The sequence below is a fragment of the Oryx dammah genome, unplaced genomic scaffold (assembly GCF_014754425.2).
Source record: "Oryx dammah isolate SB20612 unplaced genomic scaffold, SCBI_Odam_1.1 HiC_scaffold_12, whole genome shotgun sequence".
Lineage (NCBI taxonomy): Eukaryota > Metazoa > Chordata > Mammalia > Artiodactyla > Bovidae > Oryx > Oryx dammah.
The window spans coordinates 10,510,843-10,529,987 of record NW_024070196.1 but is presented as its reverse complement, the minus strand read 5'-3'; the positions used below and the strand labels follow the sequence as shown (position 1 = coordinate 10,529,987).

At 41.7% G+C, this 19,145-nt stretch overlaps 1 protein-coding gene across 2 annotated transcripts in view; it reads right to left on the bottom strand.

Annotated features, from left to right (window-relative positions):
* The window catches only part of PRMT9 (protein arginine methyltransferase 9), a 34,010-nt gene that overhangs the window by 1,397 nt on the left and 13,468 nt on the right, over positions 1–19,145 (bottom strand). For both annotated transcript variants that reach the window (XM_040251357.1, XM_040251358.1), the window contains exons 7-11: positions 17,147–17,339; positions 14,406–14,589; positions 10,749–11,466; positions 4,893–5,046; positions 39–161 (exon numbers count right to left, since the gene is read on the bottom strand). In XM_040251357.1, coding sequence (XP_040107291.1) covers positions 39–161; positions 4,893–5,046; positions 10,749–11,466; positions 14,406–14,589; positions 17,147–17,339 — 1,372 coding nt within the window. The remainder of the gene's footprint in view (positions 1–38; positions 162–4,892; positions 5,047–10,748; positions 11,467–14,405; positions 14,590–17,146; positions 17,340–19,145) is intronic.

Genomic DNA, 19,145 nt, shown 5'->3' with positions numbered 1-19,145 from the left:
TTTGATAGTTCTGAATATGACAAGATTAATCATTTTACCTTTACTTCTCTGTTAGAGGTGTTCAGATAGGGCGTCATTAAGTCTAGTCTTAAGAGTTCCACTGGTTTGCTTAAAGGTATACAAGGCAATGAGGACAGGTCCAAAAATACACGTATAGGTACCTAAAGAAAGTATAACATTTTTGCTTTTAATTCAGTCCTTTTTGTGACCCAAGTTTCTTGCTTTGTACTTAGCTCGATACGGTGCTTTTTATATCAATTACCTCACTTAATTGCCATATCAACCTTAAAGCAAAAAAAAAAGACTTCCATGATTCCAGTTTTACAGGAAGAATGAACAAACCAAGTTTTAGGTTTGTTAAATAATTTTCTATGATTTCAGTTATCTGTAGATTCTTTGCTTGGATAAAAGCAGATTAAACAGCTCCCAAAATTGTTAAACAAGGATGCGCTTATGTGTGAAGATGAACTAATAAGCAAACAGCACAACATTAATTATTGTAGTATTTAAGAAAATATGCCAAAAAAAAGAAAATATGCCAAATTCTACTGAATTAATAGATTTCATTTTGAAAATTGTTTATTATCTAGAAGACAGTGGTTCTCAACTTTGCAAATTATGATTTAAAAAAAAAATCAATCACTTCCTTAGTGGCTCAGACAGTAAAGAATCTGCCCACAACGCAGGAGACCCGGGTTCTATCCCTGAGTCAAGATCCCCTAGAGGAGGGAATGGCAACCCACTCCAGTATTCTTGCCTAGAAAATTCTACAGACAGAGAAGTCTGGCAGGCTACAGTCCATGGGGTCACAAATAGCCAGACATGACTGAGCAACTAACACTACGATAAAATCTTGCATCAGTTTTAGTAACAACTGAGAAAGTGAAAGTTGCTCAGTCATGTCCAACTCTTTGTGACTCTATGGACTATACAATCCATGGAATTCTCTAGGCCAGAATACTGAGTGGGTAGCCTTTCCCTTCTCCAGGGGATCTTCCCAACCCAGGAATCGAACCCAGGTCTCCTGCACTGTAGTCGGATTCTTTACCAGCTGAGCCACAGGGGAAGCCCAAGAATACTGGAGTGGGTAGTCTACCCCTTCTCCAGTGGATCTTCCTGACCCAGGAATCGAACCAGGGTCTCCTGCATTGCAGGCAGATTCTTTACCAACTGAGCTATCAGGGAAGCCCTTAGTAACAATGAAACCTTCCTATTAACTTTTAGCCTTCTCATTTGAAATAGAGAAGGCGATGGCACCCCACTCCAGTACTCTTGCCTGGAAAATCCCATGGACAAGAGGAGCCTGGTAGGCTGCAGTCCATGGGGTCAGGAAGAGTCGGGCCCGACTGAGCAACTTCACTTTCGCTTTTCACTTTCATGCATTGGAGAAGGAAATGGCAACCCATTCCAGTGTTCTTGCCTGGAGAATCCCAGGGCCGGGGAGCCTGGTGGGCTGCCGTCTATGGGGCTGCACAGAGTCGGGCACGACTGAAACAACTTAGCAGCAGCAGTAGCACTTGAAATAGAAAGGAAACTTGTTTTAAAAGTGCCCTCTTAGGGGTTCCCTGGTGGTTCAGGGGTAAGGAATCCGCCTGCCAATATAGGGAACACAGGTTCAATCCCTGATCCGGGAAGATCACACATGCTGTGGAGTAACTAAGCCTGTGTCCCCCAACTACTGAGCCTTTGCTCTAGAGCCTGTGTGCCACAGCTGTTAAGCCTACATGCAGCAGCTGTTGAAATCCAGGCACCCTGGAGCCCACGCTCTGCACCCAGAGAAGCCACCACAATGAGAATCCCACACCCTGCAACTACAGAGTAACCCCCACTCTCCAGCACAGCAATGAAGACCCAGTGCAGCCAAATAAATAAAAGGGCCCTGTGTGCTTTGAGTAATATATTAGAGAACAGCTGTTTGCAGGGAAACAGGACACAGATCCACCCACCTTCCCTACCCGTGAAAACACACAGCAATCCCATGCCCTTGCCAGGACTCCTGCCCTAGGTTTCCAATCCAGAGCTCATCACTCTGTGAGTTCTCTAGAACTTAGTTCTCGACTCTATACTGTCTTTCTACACATCCCCAAAGTGATTTCATCCCAGTCTTATGGCTTTAAACATCATCTCTAGGCTAGCTATCTCTCTGAATTCTTATCCCGACTGTCTAATGACCCCATAAAAACACAAGCACAGCCTGACCCTCCTGCTGTTTTCCCCTTATCAGTATACGTTAACTGTCCTTCCAGGCGCCTTCTCATACCCCAGGTCCAGTCTGTCACAAAACCTACCTTCAGAGTACGCCAGCAGTCGGAACTATACACCACACCCACTGCTACCACTCGCCACTCCCACCTCTCCCCTGGATTACGGCAGTAACCTCATGCCTTTGCCTGGTGGGTACAGTGGTCTCCAACACAGCAACCACAGCAAGCCTTTCAAAACAAGTCACACCTTATCCCTCCTCTGGCCAGTACTCTCCAGTTTTTCCCCACCCCTTTCACAGCAGAAGCCAAAACCCCACGATCCCTATAGGAGGCGCCACAGGACCGGGCTCCTGATACTCTTCTTACCACATCCTTCACCTGACTCTTCCTCATGCTTTCTGCCATTTTTGAGAACTCCAATCATGCTCTGGCCTCAGATCTTTGCACTTGCAGATCTTTGGACTTTTATAATGTTTGTTTCCTGATTTCTCTCTGATCTCTGCTTGCTGCTAAGTCGCTTCAGTCGTGTCTGACTCTGTGTGACCCCATAAGACGGCAGCCCACCAGGCTCCCCCGTCCCTGGGATTCTCCAGGCAAGAACACTGGAGTGGGTTGGCATTTCCCTCCCCAATGCATGAAATGAATGTGAAGTTGCTCAGTCGTGTCCGACCCTCAGCGACCCCATGGACTGTAGCCTTCTAGGCTCCTTCATCCATGGGATTTTCCAGGCAAGAGTACTGGAGTGGGGTGCCATTGCTTAGATATCACTAATTACCCATGAGTCCTTTCCTTAGGCATTACATAAATGGAACATCCCATACCTCCAACCCCATTATCCTCTAACCTCACTTCTCATTACCTATCATACTAATCTTTTCACTCCTTTGTTTATTGTCTGTCTCTTGTTTATTTACAGTCAATTTGAATACTAGCTTCATGAGGGCAGAAACTTCTCTCTTTAATTTCATGACTATATTCCCCAAACCTAAAAAAGCACATAGAGAAGACATCTATTGAATGAATAGATTTCTGCTGTTTTCTGTATAACACTTTTTTTTAACAACCTCTCATTTTGTCTCATTGGTTCACTCGGTTGTCAGTGTAGTCGTCAGCTAATCACCACATCAGACTGGAGAAGGGCATGGCAACCCACTCCAGTTCTTGCCTGGAGAATTCCGTGGACAGAGGAGCTTGGCGGACTACTGTCCATGGGGTCACGGAGTCAGACACGACTGAGTGACTAACGCATTCATAGAGTAAGTGGGGCTTTCCAGGTGGCTCAGTGGAAAAGAGTCCACCTGCCAATGCAAGAGATGTGGATTCGATCCTTGGGTCGAGAAGATCCCCTGGTGGCGGAAGTGGCAACCCACTCCAGAACTCTTGGCGGGAAAATCCCATGGACAGAGGAGTCTGATGGGCTCTAGTCCACGGGTTGCAAAGAATGGGAAAAGCCTGAGTGACTGAGCACACCACAGAGGAGAAGATGAGACAACAGCTCAGAAAATGAGTGAGTGGACTAGGAAAGGTAAAACTGCCCAGCGAGTTCATGGAGCCTCTTGAGATGCCTGGTCATACGCTGAAGTGAGGCCACCGTCAACATGCTCAGCTGCAGGGGTACCGGTGTAGAGAAGGCAAAAAGCTGGGTTTAACCAAGGTGGGACTGCCCCCAGGCCAGCAGAAAAACAGCAGGGAAAGATACATGAAAAACATATCGACTGTGGAATATAAGCTGTTCAGGAAAGGAGGATATGAGGTGGGGGGTAGGGGGAAAAGATGGCAGGATTAAAATATTGTAGATTGTGATGGAATCAAAGAACTGTTGACATCAGGATCAAAGAAAAGCTAGACAGACAGTAGAAGGTGGTATTTCTGGACTACAAACATGTCTTCTGGTAAGTACATTTTCTTTATTAAACTCTCCAAAAAACTGAGATTACTAAATAAACTCCAAAACTTTAGCCTGCTCTGAAAAAAATCATTTCCTCAAAAAAATTATATTTGTTGAGCAAATACTGTTCATGGAAGATCTAATAATGCATATTCAAGAGCTTGCTACCACCTACAGGCTCTAGATATCACTCCTTTAATTCAGTACTCAACACCCCACTTCCCAAAGTGCTGTTCTGGCTTACTCAGCAGATTCCACCTCTTTCCAACCCCAAGCCTCTTCCCTAGACATTCCATCTGTTCCAGTTAGAACTGACAAATTCTACTTGCTGCTGGTACTTTTGCCAGCACTATATCCTTGTTTTCCAAACAGTGCGTAACCCCTTTTCCTTGCGCTCCTACACTCACTCCTGCTCCCTGCGGTCTGAATGCCCGGAGATGAGCTGCTCCCACCTTTTCCTGCCAGCCTCCAGCCTCTGTGATTAAGGGCTCCTGTTGAGAACAGAAGTCTCCTGGTGGCTGCTTTTTCAGACAAGGATCATAATTTTTCATAAGACTCAACCCGCTACCTTATTTTTCATTTACAACAGTGGTTCAGAACAAGAGTCACAGACTTCTGTCAGGAACAACAGAAATCTTGGCTATACTAACCCCAAGGTTTGATTTTTACCACTAGTAAGTTCCTTGGCTCTAGAAAACTGAGTACCAGAGCAATCCAGTTAAACACAGTGACTATAAACCTATAGAGAGAGAGACTGTGGGTGACAGCCACCGCGCTGAACTTCTGTTCTAAAGGCTCACCTGAAACTGGTTAATGAAAGGCGCTATGTTGAAGCCAAGAGTTCGTTCTGCGCCCTGCACGGCACTCTCCTCCATCAGAGTCTGCGATTCCACGAGCAACCCAAACATCAGCACATACTGGGGAAAAATCTTGCCTCCAGACTGTAGCAAACACCTGGAGGAAGGACAAACGCTTTAAAAAGTATCTTGATGCCCTACATTTTATATCAGTAACTAAATCATTGGGGATCTAAGACAGTATACAGTGTAATGGTCTTTAGACTGGTAGTTGGCTGGTAGTTCACAATGGCAGACTGGTAGACCCCCTGAAAAGTAACCAGTGAGCTGGATGAGTACAAGCTTTCAGGTTCGGGAAGAGTCATCAGTGGCTATTAAAACTAGAGGCTGGAAGTTTAATTAGGACAAGGATATTTAAGAGTCTCAAAGTTTCACCCCCATGAACGACTTATTACAAAGGAAAAATAGCAACTTAAGAGTGGAAAAAACCTGATGGATACAACTTAAACCAACTGATCTAAATTCACATCCACAGATCTAGGATAAAGCAACATATATGCCTCCTAATGTGACCAAACTTCTGTGGTCTCTCAAATGAATAGTCTGACTCTAGTAAGAAACATGAGGAACATTCCACAAAATAAAAGACCTCCACTTTTAGAAATTGTAAATGTCATGAAAGACTGAGGCACTGTTGCAGAATAAAGGAGACTAAATGCAATGTGTGATCCTGGACTGAATTCTGGACCTATGAAGGGCATTCCTGCCACAGATGGTGGAATATCTGAGTAAGACTGTTTCCCTTAGATATCAGTACTATGTCCATAGAGATTTCCTCGTTTTGGTAAGTGTAAAATACACACAGAAGTATTGAGGGGTACAGGAATACGGTATCTGAAGCTTAAAGTGTTCAGAGAGAATACTAAAGCGTATGTGGCAATGTAGTAACAATCTGTGACCCTGGATGTAAGGTTCATGTGTGGTTTTTTGTACTATGCTCTAACTTCTCTGTAAGCTTGAAATTATTTCAGAATAAAAAGTTAAACACTCTGAAAGGAAAATGTGATTAAAAATCCAAATACTCTAGAGTAACGTGTATGAATAAAGGGCTAACAAAACACCTTCTCTTCCTATACTTATCTTGGATTCACTTTCTGTTTCCCTGGAAATTCTATAAAGGTGGAATGTCAGCTGAGTTATTAAAACACTGCTTATGATTAAAAAGTTTTTACATGTTTATTAATGGTTAGATGCATGTGGACTAAGAAAACTGTAAACTACAGATGCCTGATGGGAAGGATACCACCTCTGGGCTTCCCTGAGTGGGGGGTAACTTGTAACTACATGTTCTTATGGCTAGAGCTTGGAAGCTATGCCTGTGGAGAAGTTCCCATCTGAAATAGGAGGCTCTTAGGCCAAGGCAGCTCCCACGCCCACATATACAGTCTTGTTTCCAAGCCCTGAGCTCTGTGGGAGGTGTGAGAGCAGTGTGGGGTGGGGTCTGGGGCAGGGGGGGGGCCCAGGGGTGGGGAGGGGGTGGTCACCTCCTGCCCTCAAATGAAACAGACATGGAGGATGGTTTAAGGCACTTTAATCATTTGCCACATTTGAAATCAAACGTTAAATCCCTCATTCTTACTGAACAATCCAAATTGGTTTCCATTTGAACTTCTAGACAGGCTGCTACTGCAGACAGCTGGACTTCATACTATCATATATACCTTTCGTAGTAAGCTTTTACTCTTAAATATTTCTAGTCAGCAAGGATCTATTTATAAAAATACAGGACAAAGTTTTTGACCAATACATTTGTGCAAACCTAAAAAATTAGTTCCTGTAAGTTTCTAAAATTGTTTGCTATGCAGTTTTCCTGAATAGATCATTAAAATCTTGACAAACTATAAAATATCACATTCCTCAAAAACACTTTGGCACTTCAGCTCTTAGTTTAAAATTATTTTAATATTCTGTTTTTACTAAACTGATTATCTCAACCATTTAAAATGATCTAAAACCAGAATATCAACTAAATAACAGTCAAAAGACATGGCAACTAAATGTAATACAGACCCTTTGATTAGAACTCGACTGGGGAGGAAAAAAGCAATAAAGAGTATTATTGGCATAAGCAGGGGAAATTTTAATACAGACTATCTGTTAAATAACAGTATTTGATCCATGTTAAGCTTCCTGAGTATGATCATCTTACTATGATAGGTAGGGGAAAGCCCGTGTTCTAAGGAGGCCATGTGCTGAAGTGTTAAAATTAAGGGGGAAGGTTAGGAGGCCAATAACCATCATATGGTTCAACAGAGAAAACAGTCTTGTGTTTGCTGTTCCTTTTCTTGCAATTTTCCTTATGTTTGAAATTTTTCAAAGTAAAAAATTGACAGAAGTTTACAAAAGTTAAACAGGCTGCTCTCATAATAACTTTCCCTAAAGACTAGCTGATAGGGAGTCAAGTCATAACTAGGTCATTTCATGAGCAAAGAATCAGCAAAGAGGAATCCTGAGTGTAATGGCATCAGACTGACTGAGACAAGTCTTCATCAGAAATCAGGAAGATCTGTCTTCACTAAATATAAATAAGTACATGATCATTTAAGTTGTGATAAGTTCTTACATAAATTAGCCTAAAAGTGGCCCCCACTGACCCCAATGCTTTACTCATTTTCATTATTCCTGTCCTACCAACTTTTTTTAGCATTTTGGTTAAAGTCTAGTAGAAACTAAATCTCACACAATTAGTAAAATTACATACATACCTCAACAAAATCTCACAGCTCACAACAAAATTCCAATCTATGCCTTTACCAAATCATATACAATTTTAACATCTCCCTAAAGAACTGAAAAAACTTACCCATTTCCCTCAAATGCATCAAGTTTAATCCTGACAACTCACAGTACTAAATTTTCTGAACTGAAGTTATGTGCTAATTGTGATCCACTTAAAGGAAACCAGATCTAATTTTTCTTAAGATCACCAAGTCTTAAATGAGATACTAAGCCACAGCACTGCTCGATGCTTGACTAACTCCCTCCACCCCTTATACAGCCTCAAGAGGGTAGTGTTCGATGAAATCAGTAAACAAAAAGCACACAGGTTAATAACAGCCAGCCTTCTAGCCATAAAATCTGTAAGAGAGAGAACAGGAGGGAGGGTAATACAGTTAAATCACTTGGGGAGTAACCAAAAAACCAGGCTAAACAAAGTAAAAAATACATCAGGCGACACCTAAAAAGAAAGGCTGGATCATGTACTAAAAGCCACGCCAGGGATAAAGACTCCACGGAAGCAAGTATGCAAATTATTGTAAAAGGCCATGTTCACACTATTTTAATCTAAAATCATGTACAAATCCTTCTTAACTCAGTGTTGCCATTACTAACTGGAATGTGTCTTAGTTATGTGTAGATAAACAGTAACTCCCTGAAGCTCTGCTTGGCTTTACTGACACTGTTTTGTCGTCACACCAAGGCAGCTGCCAGACTCCTCAACGGAATCCTCTGCAAAGCCAATAATATTTCTGAACCATCTGTGCCTTCAAAGAAAAAAATAAAAATTGTTCCAACTCAAAAGTCTAACCATAAATGGCAAAAATTCTGAAGACACTCTTCACTGTTTCCTTGTGATCCAACACAAAAGTGTTTTAAAACGGGTTTAAATTTTAAAAAAGTTCACCAAGCTTTTAAACTGTCTCCTGTATTTTAATCTAGTGGGACTGAAAAAAAATAAATAAATAAACATTTTAAAACAGTAACAACAAAGGAACTTAACAGTTTGTGAAATGGCTTGTTTTCTCCTTGACCTTTCTTCCGGAGGGTTGGTATACAGTGATGTGACAGACGCCTTTTATCCTTATCCTAAAAACAATCTCTCCTCCCAACCCTGAACTTCATTCTCTTTGCCCGGTCCTGAGGCCTCTCTGCTGTCAGTAACTAAAGATGATAATGAAAGGCCTGGGGCCGAGTGTGCACACCACTGGCCCCAGGACTAAGGGAAGCCATGTCCACCTCCAGAGGAGCTGGTAAGGAACCTGTGCACAAGCTTAGGCTAAAGGGGTGGAGCACTGGTTCTCTGCCCTGCTACTCAGGTGTCCCGAGGGAAGAGCGGGAACATTGGCTAACACGCTGATCAAAGGGCTACGAGCTTTTTTTTAATTGATTTATTTATTCTTGGCTGTGCTGGGTCTTCGGCACAAGCTTCTCTCTAGTTGCAGACAGTGGGGGCTGCTCTCTAGCTGCAGTGAACGGGCTTCTCTTTTTGCCGAGGATGAGCTCTCAGGCTCGCAGGCTCTCGAGCACAGGCTCAGCAGTTGTGGCACAAGGGCCCAGATGCTCTGCTGCATGTGGGGTCTTCCCTGACCAGGGATTGAACCCGTGTCTCCTGCACTGGCAGGCGGAGTCCTGGCCACTGAACCACCAGGGAAGCTCACTCCTGGCACTCAGTTACCAGAGGTGCCAAACTTGCTCCAACACACTGTCCCCATCCCACCTCTCCCAAAAAGCCATCCCACCCAAACCACTAGTAGGACCCCTCCCTCTACTGAGAGACATACCGAACAGGAATTGTAGGCAGCATATAAGTTGTTTCCCACTAAAATAACTCATCAGTCCATCTATGCGTGGATAAGCAAAATGCAACAATACATACAAAGGAACATTATTCGACCTTAACAAGGACGGAAATTCTTATATCTACTACAATATGGATGAACCTGGAGAATATTATGCTAAGTGAAATAAGACAGTCACACACACACACACACACCAAAAACTGCATGATTCTAGTCATATGATGTACAGTAGTCGAACTCACAGAAGCAGAGAGTAGAATGGTGGTTGTAAGCAGCTGGGGGGAGGGTGGAATGAATTATTGTTCAATGGGTATAAAGTTTCAGTTTTACAAGATGGAAAGAGTTACAAGAATGACTGGAGCTAATGACTGCACAATATTACTAAAATATTCATAATAATACCATTGAACTTAGAGATGGCTAAGATGAAAAATTTCATGTTATGTTCATTTTACCACAATTTAAAAAAATCAGAAAAAGAATCAAAACTAAAAATAAACCGTTAGGTAAACAGTACAGTGATTCCACAGTGATTCTGCCAAATAAGTCAAACCTCATTTGTGTGACAAATTCAGAGAGCTAAAATGCCTTCAAAGGCATCTAGTCCAGCACCCCTCATTTTATAACTGAAGACAAGAGGTATTAAATGGCTTACAGAAAATTTTACTACTTTAGGAATTCAGGGACAAATTCGAGCCTATAGCCCATTCAGCTCCTTGTTCTACCATCCATCTAAAGTACACCTGTTTAAAATTTTGAGCGAGAGAGAATGAGTGTCTATTTCTGTGTGCATGTATGTCAGACCTCTATATCCCCATAATCTAGGGTATGCACAAGTTTGTTTTAAAGAATAGAGAATGGTAGTGATTTTTACTGGTTACCTCACATGAAAAGGTAAGTGTGGTTAACGAAAGAAAATGTATATGAAACCTAAAATATAGTTAACTATATAAGCAAGTGCTTTTTTCCTAACAATCTGCCTTCTGCTGCCACAATTTGGTCTGTATTCTCACCAGTGCTCCTATACTATTTATATAACACAAAAGTTAAAACCTATAAATTCAGGGGGGGATTCCTTTAGGGCGGGAAAAAAAAAAACTCAATAGTAACATGCACAGAAAAAGACAGACATGAAGTCACAGGTCATGAAAAGCAAAGCTTCAGGAACACGCAGTGATCATGACTCATTCCTTAATGGCAGTTACGCCATTAAGGAACTAAAAGAGTTCACATGAAGTCTGAGCTCACATAACCCATAGGTTGTAGTTCGGTGTTTTACCTGGATATGGCAGCCTTTTCCATTATTTCCTGCTGAATGAGTCCAGATGGCTCGATGACATCCAATATAATTATACTCCACAACTTGTCTGATTTTGGCCTTTGCAACACAGCAGATTCATCTTCCACATGTCTCAACCAAAACTCAAGTGTGTCTTTAGGAAAGTGACTGGCTTCACATATGAGGTCCAGGGTCGCACGATGCTGGTCTTTCTCCACAGAACTGTAAGGTTTAACCCGCCCGAGGGTGCCAGCAATTACAGGCAGAAGAGAGAAGCCCTCAGACACATCTAACACATACAAAGGCTCAGGGGTGCTCTGGTGAGAATTACTCAGTCCACTTTCACAGCTCATCTCGTTACTCTGACGCCGAGTGTCCATGGCCTGACCCAGCTTCTCCGGAGTCAGTGAAGACAACACTTTCTCCATTGCCATTTTAAAGCCTTCGTGGTATGGGATGTTATTAAGCAAAGCAATTTCTGTGGATTCCAATACACATATCTGCTCCACAACATCTGGCTTACTGGTCTGAAGGTTGGCCAGAGCACTACAGAGTTCAGCCTCGTTTCCGAAAGACAGCAAGTCTTTATTCCTGGTAAAACTTTTCCCGACCTCCATCTCATGTTCTGAATGGCAGACACTGATACTCTGGATTCTTAAGTAACAATCTTGACAGGACACTTCCATCATCACCTGGTCCCCAGGCTTTATCCAGTAGTCTTTGTAAAACAGGAAGAAAGAGAAAGAAAAAAATGTAATCGATGACTATGAGTGTTTATAAGCCCGAGGATCACACAAACACCTTGGTCCTCCCCCCATTTTTTAACAACTACAGGAAAGACTACATTTATGGACTTAATTACAATTAAGTGAATTAATCTATGTTTAAAAAAAAAAAAAACCTAGGGAAACACCTTCAGCTTTACACAAGGAAAAAGTGAGGTTTGAAGAGCCAATTAACTTACAGCAAAACAGATTCCACAGCTCATCATTTGACCCTAACTAACAAAGAATTTATGCTTTTGAACTGTGGTGCTGGAGAAGACTCTTGAGAGTCCCTTGGACTGCAAGGAGATCCAACCAGTCCATCCTAAAGGAGATCAGCCCTGGGATTTCTTTGGAGGGAATGATGCTGAAGCTGAAACTCCAGTACTTTGACCACCTCATGCAAAGAGTTGACTCATTGGAAAAGACTCTGCTGCTGGGAGGGATTGGGGGCAGGAGGAGAAGGGGACGACAGAGGATGAGATGGCTGGATGGCATCGCAGACTCGATGGATGTGAGTCTGAGTGAACTCCGGGAGATGGTGATGGACAGGGAGGCCTGGCGTGCTGCGATTCATGGGGTCGCAAAGAGTCGGACACGACTGAGCGACTGAACTGAACTGAACAGCATTATTGTGCTTTTACTGTAATCACCACATATCATCAATGACCCCAAAACAGAGGGTGGGGGAAGGACTACAAGAGACTCCCAATCTTCTTTGTTAATGAAGCCAGAAATAACAAAGATAAATAAAATTCAGAAATGAATGCCAAACCTCACTTTAGCTTAAAGGGACATTCTTTTCTCTAGAGAAATTTCTGAAAGAACAAGGCAGCCTTCAATAGCACCTTATCAGTAATATTTCTTAACTGTAAGTATTTAGATACCCTCGAACGTTTAGAAATTTGAAAATGTAAGGAAGGACTAAGTCCTACAATAAAAACTATATCGTGGACTTCCCTGGTGGTACAGTGGTTAGGAATCTGCCTGCCCATGCAGGGGACACAGGTTCGATCCCTGAACCGGGAAGATTCCACATGCCGCCGGCTCTAAAGTCCACCACTACTGAGCCCACGCTCTAGAGCCTGTGAACTGCAGCCACTAAGCCCACAGGATGCAACTCCCGCAGCCTGTGCGTCTCGCGCCTGTGCTCTATAACAAAAGCAGCCACTTAAACGAGAAGCCTGGGCACTGCCAAAAAAGAGTAGCCCCCTCTCACCACAACTAGTAGCGAGGACCCAGTGCCACCAAAAATAAATAAATAGAAGTAATAATAATAGAAAGACTGTATTGTCCATCAGCTTTCACACGTGGCAAAACTTTAAAGTGTAAACATATACTTGCTCTTCCTTCTCAGCCATAAAGCCAGCTGAAAATACAAGTTGCTATTCTTGTGTTTTGCCACTTAAGTTACTGAGAGTTAGAATAAACAAACAAAATGTTTAAATGTTACTTACTCAGTGCTGGTCACCACGGTAGGCATTTTACACGCAGTATGTCCATGAAGTTTCCTAGCACTAGGCATTTTACATGCGGTATATCTAATAATTCCTACAACAATCCTGCAAAGTAGACAGCACTGGCACCCCCCCTCACTTTTCTTTTTCTTTTTTAGCACGACTGCAACACAGCTTACAGGATCCTAGTTCCCTGACCAGGGATTGAAACCGGCTCCTCCACGACGAAAGCTGGGAGTCCTAACCCCTGGACCACCAGGGAATTCCCAGCACCCTTCGATTTTTATAAATCACATAACAAAAGCTCTAAGAAATAACCAGCAAGACCAGCGAAGGAGTCAGTATTAGCAAAGATCTGATTTCAAATTTACCCGATTGACTCTAGAACCATACTCTGCCACAACACTATACTGATTCCATGACTTAATAGCCTTGCCAAATTAGATCCTTGATTGAGAGACTATACAGAAGTAAATATTACCTTCCAGTTATAAAACAGTAGAATTTTTCTATGTAATACAGCTGCTGTAAACTATATTGAACCACATCAAATTACTAGTAAAAACTTTCTTTATAAAAAAGTTATCTTTGGGACGTCCCCTGGTGGTCCAGAGACTAAGACTCCATGCTCCCAATGCAGGGGGCCCAGGTTCGATCCCTGTTCAGAGAACCAGATCCCATATGCCACAACTAGGAGATCCCACATGATAAAAAATATTTTTTTAAATAAGTAAATAAAAAGTATCTTTAACATAAGACTTCCCTAGGTAAGTCGATGGATTCATGAACTCTAAACTGCAAGATTTTGTATTTTATATGAGTGTGCATATTTTTAGGGCCTGGGGCTCCACAGATGCCGTTAGATTCTGTGACCGATAAGAAATTCTGCTCTGTAAGCAATATTTCTCCACTGTGTTCTGAAAAAGTGGACTAGCATTTCTCTCATCTACTCATAACAAGATAATCAGAGCTGAAGAAATGATTTAATGATAGATATTTTTGAGTGGTATGCAGCAGATTTGTGTTTTCACCTTTTTTTAAAAAATATTGGAGTATAGTTGATTAACAATGCTGTGTTAGTTTCAAGTGTACAGCAGTTATACATATGCACCTATCTGTTCTGTTTCACGTTCTTTTCCCATTTAGATTATTACAGAGCATGCAGCAGAGTTCCCTGTGCACTACAGTGGATCCCTGTCGGGTATCTAGTTCAGAGCAGTCTGTACATGTCGATTTTAGTCTCTCTTCTTAACCATACATATTACTTTAAACTACTTTTAAAAAACAAAGAGAAAATTCTGAAAGATTTAACCAATCTCCCTTGACTAGAAACTTCCTATTCAAAGTGAATTTTTGACACTGACTCAAATGCTTAGAGGATTAAGACAACATTTAAAAAAAAAAAGAAAAACAACAAAAGATTAGACAAGATATACCTGCAAGATCATGAACAGGGTATACAGCCTGTTCCCAGCACGTTTCCTCACTAGGACTTGTGGATAAACTGTGTTCGTCATCAAGCTGGAGTACAAACCAAACCACGATGGCATCAAGTATGCCTTCTTTAATAACGGGGACACCAATCTTATCAGGCTTTTTAGTTGCAAGGCTTTTTAGTTCCTGACAAAAATGTAGAAGGAATAAGAGGATTTTAGACATTTAATACATGCCTGCCACAGTGTCATATCACTTCCCATCAGCCCTGCCCAGAACCCTCAGGGGATCAATATCACAGCACAACTGCAACCAACTAAGCATACTGAATGGGAAAACGTGATATACAGTATATGGTAGTGAATACCGTGACTTATTACAATGAGGCAGATACATATTACTGATGTAGAAAAAGTCCATGACATACTGTTGAATGAAGGCAGCAAGTGGTGAAGCAATTGGGATTATTCTATCCTAAAAAATGTGTGTGTGCATTCATGTGTGTGCGCGTGTGTGTATGTGATTAGAAAAGCAAGTCCGAAAAGATATATTTCAAGCTGGTGACCCGGGGAAAGAAGGACCTAGATTTAAAAAGCAAGACGTATCCCTTTTTCTTCTTCCTCTTTAATGTATTACTTGAAAATGCTAAACAGGCAGATATTACTTTCAAATTTAAGGTCTTAATAAGGTGTTTTGGGGGGGGGCGGGGGGCTGTTGCAGAGAAGAAACATTAAAATATTGGAACACGTGGAGATTCGAGGAGCATGATGCTCTTAGGGACAGCACGGGAGCCCTGCTCGCCTTCGCTTACCCCTATGCCTACGCATCTCCTCCATGTGACTGTTCCCAAGTTACATCCTTGTCTAATAAGCCTAATAAGTAAAATGCGTAATAAGTAACACTTAAGAGCCTAATAAGTAAAATGCTTCCCTGATTCTGTGAGCCACTCTAGTAAATCAATAGAACTCAGATCATTGGAACTTAACAATTTATGGACTATCACTTAGTAAAGAATCCGCCTGCAATGCAGGAGACCCCGGTTCGGGAGAGGTCAATTCCTGGGTTGGGGAGATCCACCGGAGAAGGGATAGGCTACCCACTCTGGTATTCTTCGGCTTCCCTTGTGGCTCAGCTGGTAAAGAATCCACCTGCAATGGGGGAGACCTGAGTTCAATCCCTGGGTTGGGAAGATCCCCTGGAAAAGGGAAGGACTACCCACTCCGGTATTCTGGCCTAGAGAATTCCATGGACAACACAGTCCATGGGGTCACAAAGAGTCAGACATGACTGACTTTCACTCACTTTGAGGCACAGATGTTAACCTGGGTTTGTGTCTGGAGACTGAGATGGGATGGGGGAGGGCTAAGGACTGAGGAAGGGAGGTGTGTAGTCATGCAGGGATGAGGACTTAAAAAGAACAACAAAAAAAAACTGTAACACTGTTACATCAGAAAAGAAATACTGGCAAAGCTCAGCCTCAGCAATGTCAAAGTATTAATTTAGTTCCAATCACCTCAAAACAAAACAAAACAAAACAAAAAAACCTATTAACAACTAATAGGGGAAAGCTTTTATTAAATTATAAAGATAGGCGAAAATGACACTCACAAAGTCTTCTGTCCCCTGGCAAGTTTTACCTCAAAATCTTAATGTACTTAAGGTTAATATACTTAAACATTCAGCCTTACTTAGATCAGAAGGAGAAGGAAATGGCAACCCACTCCAGTGTTCTTGCCTGGAGAATCCCAGGGACAGGGGAGCCTGGTGGGCTGCCGTCCTACGGGGTCGCATAGAGTCGGACACGACTGAAGCGACTCAGCAGCAGCAGCAGCAGATCACCAGAGATGATCAGAGAAGATCAGCAGAGAAGGACTCAATGTAATTTTCTCCAACTCCCTGGGCTCTTTCTTTGCTCAGCGCAGGGCCCTCACACACACATAGATACATCAGGATGATACCAGCTTGTCCTGTTTTGCCCAAGATTGTTTCTCAGGAGCCTCTCAGTCCTGCTCAAGCCAAGGTGGCTGGTCACCCTAACACACAGACAACCTAGAGATCTGAGTTATGTTTAATTTCAAGGAATATTGCTAATCTGAGATGAAAGACACAGAGAAAGGCTGGAAGACCTAGGTTATAATTCCTGCCCTTGCATTCATATCTGGGGGGGGGGGAATTAACGTTAACAGCACAAGGATAATTCTAACTGTATTGCAATGCTGTTTTAAGGGCAACCTCAGGACTTCCTTGATGTTGCAGTGGATAAGAATCCGCCTGCCAATGCAGGGGAAACAGGTTTGATCCCTGGTCTAGGAAGATCCCACATGCCGCGGGACAGCTAAGCTCTCACGCGGCAACTACTGAAGCCTCCAAGTCCTAGGGCCTGTGCTCTGCAACAAAAGAAGACACAGCAATGAGAAGCCCATGCTCTGCAACAGAGAGTAGCCTCCACTCACCACAACTAGAAAACGTCCACGCACAGCAATGAAGGCCCAGTACAACCAAAAAACAAACAAATAAATAAGCGAGCCACCTAAGAATACGAAAGCACCAGGTACATTGTACAGTCCCAAAAACCTTAGGGATTTTTTTTCCTCTGTATTTAAAAGTAAAGCAAATAATCATTTTCCTTACATACAGGAAGTGGAATTCCATGCCTACGCATAAGACTGTCCTATGTATTAACTATTTTAAACAATGCAGGAAATTTAACACTTAAAACCAGTAACTAAATTTTTATTTTTACCTGAAGATTGTTGAAATCTACTGTCATAATTTCAAAGCACTCTGTCAAAGCCAAATATCCTCCAGGAACTCGACTCATCTTTTCAGTTGTATAAGGTTCAATTGTTTCTTCTCCATCTACAGAAGAATATGCTGGGCTCTGAAATTTCACATTGGTTGGCAAACAGATTCCAGCAACGTCCTTAACACCCACCCTGGTGAGGAGAATGAGAGAGGAAAGGGAAAAGGGAAAGGGAAAAAGGTGGGTTGGTTTCTGTTTCTTTCTTTCTTTTAAAAAAAATCAAGTAACACCGTCTAATACTGAATCCAGCAAAAATAAGCATAAAAATACAATAAAACATCATAGACAAAGGTTTCTTAAACACACTGACATACAAAATCACTAACTATAAACGAAAACAAATAACAAGTGTACATTAAAATTAAGAACTCCACTCATCAAAAGACACCCAGGAAGAATGTTAAAGGCAAGCCACTGAGTAAAAGAGATTTGTAATACATCTACTCAACAAAGGACAAATATCCAAAATATATTTTTTAGTCCCCACAATAAAAGAAATCCAAAAATGGGCAAAAGACTCGGACACTTCACAAAAGAACACATAGCCAATATGAAGAGTCAGTCAAGAGGGAAATGAAGTTAAAGCCATGCTACCCAATGAACAGAACGGGGAAAATAAACAGTCCATATCAAGTACTGAAAAGAATACAGTCTTATATACTACTGGTAAGAATATAAAATTAAAAAGACCACTTTGGAAGAGTTTCATAGTTCCTATTCAAGTGGAACATGACTATTATTTTAGATTCAGTCTTAATATGGGAACCTCAAGGTGTCTGGCATTTGCACTTCCAGAAACATGGCCAAGGGAAATTCATACACACAACCACCAAAAGAATGTTTAAGAATGTTTACTACAGCTGTGCTATAAACACAATACTCCCCAAACTGGATATGACCTAAACATCCATCAGCAGCAGAATGGAGGAAGGCACTGTGGAGTATTCATACAACAGGCAGACTCCACAGCAACGAGAACCAACAAACTACACACAAGAACACAGATGTATTGAAAGGAGGAGGCAAGCATGAGCATTCATCCTGTATGATACCATTTGCATGAAATTCAAAACAGGCAAAATAATCTATGGTGTCAGAAGTCAAGACAGTAGATACTCTTTGGGGGTGTGGGGCGCTGGTAACTGGAAGGGGTTTCTTCCTAAGGACCTGCTGGGGTGGGGGTGGTGTTCTGGACCTTGATCTGAGCACTGGGACACAGTGTATCAACTTCATGAATCCATCATAAAGGATTGGTTTATTGTGCTTGCTCTAACAATGTTTGATGTCAGTAAAAATTTACACTGGAAAAAAACACTTCATGAGTATTTTAGAAACACCATCTTGTAACAAGAAACACTTCCGACTTCCTCTCATACACACTCATTTATTAGCCTATCTGTCTTTACAGGACTTTAAACAGTCTACTACTAGAAATTATTTTGTTATATTCTAAAAAGATGGATTACCAAATGGAAGTATTAACAAGTTTAACAATAACTAAATGAGAAATCACAAGTTACAGAAACAAAAAGAATGTGACAAGTTCCCTTTCAATTTCTTACCAAATACATGAATATAAACTTACTGTCAAAACTTCAAACAATGTAGTAAAAAAGTGAAAGTAGTAAAAAGTGAAAGTCCACCTTCACAGCATCCATCTCCTCCCTGTTAGAAGTTTGGTGTCTATCCCCTCCCACCATTTTCTTTACGTTTGCAATATCTGTGTATACTGCCTCAGACCCACTGTACTTATTTTCCTCTGCTCTTAACTCTTTATTTTGAAAATGATTTCAAATTTATAGAAAGGCTTCCAGTGTCGTCTAAAGAACTCTCACATTCTTTACCCACATTCATCAAGTTTTTAATAGTCTACCACATTATTTTTATCACATTCTCTCTCTCTCCACATATATTCTTTCTTCTGAACCATTTGAGAGAA